Genomic DNA, 9,016 nt, shown 5'->3' on the forward strand with positions numbered 1-9,016 from the left:
ATATTAATTATTTATAATCACTATAAATAATATTATGCAAATATATGTTAAATAATAATGGTGAATTATGGCAATAATATTCTTTCATACTTTCAAGAATGCTATCTTTCCTTCACAGTCATGTTATATTAAAAACCTAAATTTGTGGACATATATAGTTTGATATAAATTAAAAGACACCCAATTTAAACCCTGAAGCTCTTATATATATATTTTTATTAATGTTTTCTTTTGAATTCTTATGACTTTTGTATTTTAGCATAAAATGGTTCCTATTTGTGGCATATTTAACACTTATAGATCCACATATTAGTCAACTATAAATTATATAGCTAAGTGAGAATATACTGTCTCTAGTGAATTTATTATCTAAAAATATTTTCTTTTATTAAACATTTATTCTAAGTTGTCATTCAAGATATATCTTGTTCCTCAGCATGAATGACAGCTTTACATTAGCAACTTTTGATTGATATTATTATTACTGTTCTGAAGTCCCAATGCAACGTAATTGCATCTACTCTGTGCAAAGCTTTGTGTTAGGGTGGTAGTGGATTAGAGGGGCATAGATTCTGCCTTTATGAAGCTTTCATATGGATGGAGAGACAAACATGTACATAACTGGCTAGAGTTTGGGACATACTGTAGAACTTCATCTAAGATAGGTGAATGGAGTAGAGAGAGTTATTTATTCTGGCTTTGGAGTTGGCTGAAACCTTTACAGCGAAGCTGGCAGCTTGGCAACTTGACTCTCTGGTGGATGGACTGAGAAAGAAGAGAAAAGCAGGCATACATTTGTTTGGACTCATATTATTCTGATGGCAGGTGATGGGAGCTATGTTGAGTGGACGTTGGAAGTGCATGTGAGGTTAGATGTACTGTCTGTGATATTTGCAGGGTACTGAAATATCAAGAGACTGAGATTAGCAGATCTGATTTAGATTGGGCATATTTTGCAAAATATAATAATTTCAGCTGAACATAATTATTTTTCCTGCCCTGGTTAACAATGTTTTTCTTTCAAATTTCCAAACAGAAAGATCTAAAAGGTAGTAAGGATGATAACAACATTTATCAAAACGCTTTCAAAAACACCTAGAATTTGAAAGTTAATCCCTTCTGCTGGGTTAATTTCATTAAAAAAAAAAAAAGACAAAGCCATTTGTTACTGAAAGCTACAGCAATGGACTTGGGTTCTGCTTTTTCGATTTTCTCTTTTTTTTATTTTTATTTTTTAATTTTTATTTTTCAGTTAGTGTTCACATTCAGTATTATTTTATATTAGTTTCAGGTGTACAGCATAGTGGTTAGACATTTATATAATTTATGAAGCGATTTCCACCAGGCACTATATATAGTTATTACAATATTATTGACTATATTCTTACGCTGTTCTTTACTTCCCTGTGACTATTTTGTAACTACCAACGTGTATTTCTTAATCCTTTCACCTTTTTCACCTAGCCCTGAACCCCACTCCCATCTGTCAAGCAATCATCAATTTTTCTCTGTATCAATTAGTCTGTTTCTGTTTTGTTTGTTTATTTTGTTCTTTTGATTCCACATATAAGTGGAATCATATGGTATTTGTCTTTCTCTGTCTGATTTAGCATAATTTCAGTTAGCATAATATTCTCTAGGTCCATCCATGTTGTTGAAAATGGCAATACTGCATTTTTTGTGGCAGAGTATATATGTATATATATTGTATATCCTATTGTATATATGTACCATATCTTCTTGATCTAGTTGTCCATTGATGGACTCAGGTTGCTTCCATATCTTGGCTATTGTAAATAGACCTTCAGGGAACATAGGAGTCCATATATTTTTTAGAATTAGTGTTTTGGTTTTCTTTGGATAAATATCCAGAAGTGAAATTGCTGGGTCATAAGGTAATTCTATTTTTAATTTTTTGAAGAACCTCCAAACTGTTTTCCATAGCAGCTATACCAATTTGCAATCCCACCAACAATGTATGAGGGTTCCTTTCTCTCTGCCTCCTCGCCAGTACTTGTTTGATTTATTGATGATAGTCATTCTGATAGGAGTGAGGTAATGTCTCATTGTGGTTTTAATTTGCATTTCTCTGATTATTAGTGACGTTGAGCCTCTTTTCATGTGTCTATTGACCATCTGCATGTCCTCTTTGGAGAAATGTCTATTCAGGTCCTCTGCCTATTTTTGGATTGATCTTGTGTGTGTGTGCATGTGCGTGCGTGTGTGTGTGTGTGTGTGTGTGTGTGTTGAATTGTATGAGTTCCTTATAAATTTTGAAGATTAACCCCTTATCAGATGTATCATTGGCAAATATCTTCTCCTTTTCAGTACGTTGTTTTTTCATTTTGTTGATTGTTTTCAATCTTCTCTTCACTTTATCATAAAGCAAATTCTGAAATGTGCATTGACTTCATGCTCTCATATTCTGTAATCTTGTTAAGATGTTTCTCTCTTTAATTAATTTTGATATAATTGTCGACTGTATAATACTGAATTTCTAAAATATATGAGCTACAATATCAAAGCACACAAATGATGTTAGTTTAAATCTGAAATTTTTCTTGTAGCTTTGTATATCACTTAAGCAGTGATTCTCAAACTTTTTGCTCTCAGAACTTGTTTATGCTCTTAAAAATTATTGAAGAGCCCAAAGAACTTTTTAAATTAAATTATGTTTATTAATATTTACTGATTTAGAAATATTTTTAAAAGTTTAAAGATATTTATTCATTTAAAAACAACATTAACCCATCACATGTTAACATAAATAACAATAAAAACATAAATAATATATTTATTAATAATATAAGTAATTATTAATATAATCATATAAATAAATGATATAAATTATTTATGTAAATAAATAATATGAATAACATATTTATATAAATAAATAATGAAAACAATATATTTATAAAAATGACAACTTTCAAAACAAAAAAATTAGTGAGAAGAATGACATTGTTTCACTATTTTGAAAAAATTTTTATAAGACTGGCCAAATAGAACATAGCTACACTTTCATGTGATATTTATTTTTCTGTCTATTTCAACATTACATGTCATGTAGACCCTACAAAATTTTTCTGAGCATTCATGGGAGGGTGAGAGTAAAAAGGGTGAACAGTATCTTATATCGTAAAAATCATTTTGACCTCTCAGACCCACTGAAAGCGTTTAGGGCTTTCAGATCACTCCTTGAGAACCACTGACTTAGAATAATATTTATTCAGTATTATTTGTTGACTGAAGATAAAACCAATAATTACTTGTGTCTAAGCATATATGTCAGGTAGAAATCATGACATGAATATGTTTTAGCCTTACCTATACTTACCCAGTCTATTTTTCTGTATTATAAGCTGTTAGTTCTACTGTTTGACATATTATTTTTATGAGATGTATGGGTTGATATAAATATCTAGCAAAAATATCATTTTATTATGTCAGACTGTATGAAAAATAACCAGAAGTGTTGACTCATGCAGTTTTAAATCTCATTCTGAAATGTATTTTTTTTTAACCTTTGATTTGAATAATTACAGACTTAGAGGAAGTTGCAAAAAACCACAAAGATACAGGGCAGTCCTGATACCCTTTAGCCTGTTTTCCCTATGGTAATACCTTGCATAACTATAGTACAATGTGAAAGCCAGGAAACTGACATTGGTACAACCCACAGAGTTTATTCAGTTTCACTGTGTGTGTGTGTGTGTGTGTGTGTGTGTGTGTGTGTATTCTATGCAATTTTATCCTATGTGTAGATTAGTGTGACAACAATCACAATCAAGATACAGAACTTTTCCATCAACACTCCTCAACTCTCTCCCCAACACTAACTACAAATAAGAACATTGAGGCTTCTTAACAGGATAATATATTTAAAAAAGGGAATTTGTTGTTATCATTAAGCCTGATTCTACTGGTTGATGTGACAAATGGGAAGATTCGGTTCCCTACCTCTTTCTTGAAGACAAATTATTTTTTTATACATGGCTTTAGAGTGTATTGGGATCTGTATGTAAGCAGAGCGATCAGGTCACCGATTACTATTATTAGTAGTAATGTTAAAACTACTGGTTGTTGTTATGACTGGTAAGCCAGCTTTAGAGTAACATTTTTCCCCCCATGTCTGTTTTGCAGAAGAGCCATGGATTACTACAGAAAACATGCAGCTGTCATTCTGGCCACGTTGTCTGTGTTTCTGCATATTCTTCATTCCTTTCCTGATGGAGAGTTTATAATGCAGGGTGTGTGACCAAACCTGGTTTTGCAGTAATGAGAAAAACACACATTTCTCGATGTACATCGATAACTTCATTAATTTTATATCCACTTCCTTCTCAAATGTGATAAATCCTTGCTGCTGAATACATACCTAAGTACTTGTAGATTGTGAACATAAAATTAAATTAGTTTCCAAAAATGTACAGTGAAAATGATATCTTACATGTTTATTTAAATAGCAGGTTGTACATTTTCATCTGAAATAGATTCCTGATTATTTTTTATTTGAATTTTACAGGGAGAAAATGCTCTTTATTCAGTTTAGCTCAGTTTTTTTTTTTTTTTTTTTAACACATCTCCCGGAAGTTTTGAGAGGATTTTAACATTGCGTTTTTAGATGGATTTTCACATCAGTTAACAAGTGAGAAAAACAAAAATCATTTTATGCAGTAAATTTGTTTTGCTGTATTGTTTGAAAAATCAAAAAGAGTAGCTGATATAATTCCATCTGCTATGAAATTGTGACCTACTATTGGTTATGGTTTTTCTCTAGACAAATGGCAATATTTTAATCCTAATCCCAAATGCAGATGCCCCCTCTAATATCAGACTCTCAACTCTCACCAGCTTTCTTAATTCTGACATATTTTTCTCCGTCAACATTTAGAATTTCTATGGGGAAAAAACAACAGTAGATTTTAAAGGAGAAAATATTTTGCTTTTGGGCAAAATTCTCCTGTCAGGTGTTTTCATCTGTCAAATTTCGTTTTCCTTATAAGCATACTATTAGTATTGGGATACAGAAGTCATACTTGGAGAGAGAGAAACTACTACTTTTGAGATTTTCCATGCATACTTGCAAAAATTGTCTTCCCATAAAAATAACTCTAATCAGTACAAAGAGATACTAGGTATTAAGATTAACCTATAGTCAAAAAGTATTTATTTATCTCTTTGTTTCCAATGAAAAAATATTTACTACCCCATAATAAAAATAATAAATAGTTTCTTTTTGAATCGTATTTGGATTATTTTATTCTTTGTCTTTTTGGGGGATAGGTTGCCCAGAATGCAAGCTAAAGGAAAACAAATACTTCTCCAAGCTGGGTGCCCCAATTTATCAATGCATGGGCTGCTGCTTCTCCAGAGCGTATCCCACTCCAGCTAGATCCAAGAAGACAATGTTGGTTCCAAAGAATATCACCTCAGAAGCCACGTGCTGCGTAGCCAAAGCATTTACCAAGGTGAGAACTTAAAGGGCCCCAGAAGCTTTTTAACAGTCTCATTAGAGAAATGTCCCCAGAGCACCTCCATAAAGTTTAATGCCGGAGGCGTCTAATGACCGATCCTTTGTCAGGCATTTGTACAGGGAAGGGCGGCTTTTGTCTCCTTTAATCAAGAGTCAGCAACCTTGTGGTACGGGCTGGATTTATTTAGAATAAAGAGAATAGAGGTGGAGGTGATTAGGGGCAGATTGGGAAAGAGAATAGAATGCTTCTTACAAAATGCGAATTTCACTTTTCATAGTGAAAATATCAGAAAGAGAGAATACGTAAATATAACAAGCATCTATTTAGTTCAGCTGGCTACAGACAATTTTATTTAAAAGTTTTCAAATTTGCCTATCAACTATCTATTTATCTATCATCTATCTATTATCTATTATCTACCTATAATTTTTTTCTTTCCCTTTAGGCCACAGTAATGGGAAACACCAAAGTGGAAAACCACACGGAGTGCCACTGCAGTACTTGTTATTATCACAAATCTTAAACATTTTGCAAAGTGCTGTGTTGATGATTGCTGATTTTCTGGAATGGAAAATTAATTTGTTCAGTGTTTATGGCCTTGTGAGATAAAATCCTCCTCTGCCTTACCATACCACTTTTGACATGCTTTGAGGATATATTGCAGCTTTATTGCCTTTCTCTTTATCCTACAGCATAATCGGCAGTTAGTTCTTTTTGTTTGGAATGCAATACAGCATTTAGCAGGACTATAAAAAGCTGGATATGCTGGAAATAAAGTCTTTTAAATCATCATTCTATCACTGAATTCTAATTTTTTCTTAAAAGTTTAAAGCCAGTTGCTTTTGATAGAATCAATTGAAGGGAGTGAGCCGGTGGGTGAGCTGGGGCTACACACACTCAGCGACGTGACCCTGGAGAACCTTGTTCCCGTCGACCCTTCCAGAGCAAGCTGTGACTCTTTCAGCCAGTGCGATAGTTACCAGACAATCCATTGGAGTGAGGGAAGGAAAAGTAACTTCTATTTTTATTCGTTTTTATATCATCCCTTTAGATGACCATTTTGATGAGTTTTATAATAGTATAGATGTATTAGTATGGTAAAACATGTATACAATTTATAAATAAATAATTATACTCATGTTGGGGATGTACCGATTTTTACTGGTAAAAGTTTATGTTTTCAATCAAAAAAAAAAAAAATTAGAGAACACTGCTCTGGGGTTTGGGAAAGAGAAAATCCTTCCCAGCCTGAAGTTGCTATCCACTTGGCTTATGCCTAACGAAAAAAATTAAAAAATAAAATAATTAAGTGCATCTTATTAGTCCCTGGCAGCCAGGTTGTAACTGAATGGTGGCTCAGGAAAGAATACTGCTGTCCTCAACTAAAAGTGGGTATTGCTCTGAAATTCTAGAGGCATCAGCTCTTACATTCCATGTTCCCGTTTGAATGGGAATAAATGCCTGATGAACAAAGTAATCACTGAGAGCTCACTGTGGCTTTGTGGAGTACCAAGCACTTTCGCTTAGTTCTATCTAAATGCTTGAGAGCTGTCATGCTTCAAAGAGCTGTCATGTTTACTGAGTATTTATACTTAAAAACAGAGATTATCCTTACTTTGAAGACCCTTAAATTATATTATATGTGATTGAGAGTTACTCGTAAAGGAGCCTGAAATTAGAAAAAAAACCTCACCAATCACAGATAAGGTTTTCAAAAAAAATTTCAGTCATTACCAATTTGTCAAGATTCCATTTCTGAGTGAAAAGCCAGTTCTTAAAAGGTTGGTAAACACACCAGGTGTTAGAGTAAAAAAATTAAAATTGGTGCATGTACTTTTTAAAAAACATTGAAATACACATGAATATATTATTTCACTTGTTAACTTATTTATTTATACACTTATTTAATGTGTAATAAGTGCTAGCACGTCGTTGGCTCATACGGATTCAGAGATACCAGGATTCTCTGGAAGATAAGATTGAGAAAATATAATACAGCACAATTTAAGAGAATAATGGTGCTGATCATTGGTTCACTCAAATATTTAACAGATATTCATTGAGAATCTACTATGTGTCGGGTCTTGAGAGCCTGTTTGGATGATTTAGCAGGAGAGAAAAGCTACTGATACACCCTTCACTATAGTGCTCTTGTCTGTCTGGGGTCATCCCATTTGACAGAGGAGATAGAATAGGTAGCAAGGAAGGAAGGGGACATCCCCATGATCATTCAGATCAGCCATATCAGCCCTGATGAACACTAAGGTGAAACGTCTTGGCTATATTTACCTCTCATCTGACCAAGTGCCAGGCATGGTGCTGGTCCTGAGAAGGCTCCAATAAATAAGACACAGACCCTGTCCTGAAGCAATGCACGGTCCAGTGGGGAAGAGAGACATAAACAAAGAATTACAATCTAGTAAAATATCTGTTATGGGTGAGGTGTGGACTTTGGTGGCATAAAAGGAGGGATTCAGTCTGGTGGGGTTTCTCACAGAGAGCTTCACAGGGCAGGTGTTGCTTGAACTGGGTCTAGAAGATAAATAGATAAAGGAAGGGTTTGGTCTGGTTTGAGGAAACAGTATAAGTAAATGTCCTGAGATGAGAACCAGTATGATAGTTACAGAATTGCAAAAAGTCCAGTGTGACAACTGCAGGTAGGCAGTTAGACACCTGTCAGGAAGGTCCTTGTATAAGATGCAAAGAAAAAAAAAAAAAGATGTGCATTTTAGCTAAGACTATAGCTTCTCAAACTAGAGGGGCTGAGGTTTTCTTAAGCCACAGGATAAATACACATCTTCCTGCAGGATCAATTTTGCAAAAAATGGGATTAAAGAGTGTGACTTAAGAAACTTTGTGTTATAAGTGGGGCTTTCTGGATCCTGATCTTCTGGGAGGTCGTTCACTCTTCTTACATTAGGAGTACTTAAGCGGAGGAGTTTGAGAAGTTCTATTAAATGAATTATACACTTAGCTTTCACTTTAGAAAAATCATTGTGGCAGCAAGTAGAGGGTGATTTGAGAAGGTGAGAGACTGGACAGAGGATCACAAATTGGGGCCTTTGCAATTGTCTTGGCAAGAGATGGTGATGAACGACTGACAGCGAGGATGAGGGGAAGAGAAAGAGACGGATTTGTGAGGAATTAGGAGGAAATAAAGCGATGGTTGTGGGTGTGACTGCTGATTTTTGCATGGCTGCTGGATGACCACCACCAACTGGGAAATGGAAGAAGTCTGTGCGGAGCAGAAGGGAGATGACAAATTAGGTTGGGGACCTGCTAGGCTGGGATTCTAAGGACCAAGTGAGCATGTCTGACAGGCAGCATGTTCAGTGAATACAAAGCTCAGAAAGGATACCAGCCTGGAGGCATAGGCTTGAGGGGCATCAGTGGTCAGTGGTATCAAAACCACAGGGGCTAGGATTGTTCAGGAGGGTGTGAGGACATAAGGAAGAAAAGATGCTGAATTACCAAGAATAGATTCTGGGCCAGCCTGGCAGAGAAAATGGGTGTTGAGTCTTTTGAGACAATCAATCAGA

The 9,016-nt window shown here is 34.7% G+C and overlaps 1 protein-coding gene across 2 annotated transcripts in view; it reads left to right on the forward strand.

Moving 5' to 3' along the window:
* Positions 1-6,229, forward strand: part of CGA (glycoprotein hormones, alpha polypeptide) — an 11,138-nt gene extending 4,909 nt beyond the window's left edge. For both annotated transcript variants that reach the window (XM_006926332.3, XM_025042839.1), the window contains exons 2-4: positions 4,144-4,250; positions 5,287-5,471; positions 5,923-6,229. In XM_006926332.3, coding sequence (XP_006926394.1) covers positions 4,151-4,250; positions 5,287-5,471; positions 5,923-6,000 — 363 coding nt within the window. In that variant the 5' untranslated portion in view covers positions 4,144-4,150 and the 3' untranslated portion in view covers positions 6,001-6,229. The remainder of the gene's footprint in view (positions 1-4,143; positions 4,251-5,286; positions 5,472-5,922) is intronic.
* Positions 6,230-9,016: the final 2,787 nt, after the last annotated feature.

This window comes from Pteropus alecto, unplaced genomic scaffold, assembly GCF_000325575.1.
Source record: "Pteropus alecto unplaced genomic scaffold, ASM32557v1 scaffold7, whole genome shotgun sequence".
NCBI classification, from domain to species: Eukaryota; Metazoa; Chordata; class Mammalia; order Chiroptera; family Pteropodidae; genus Pteropus; species Pteropus alecto.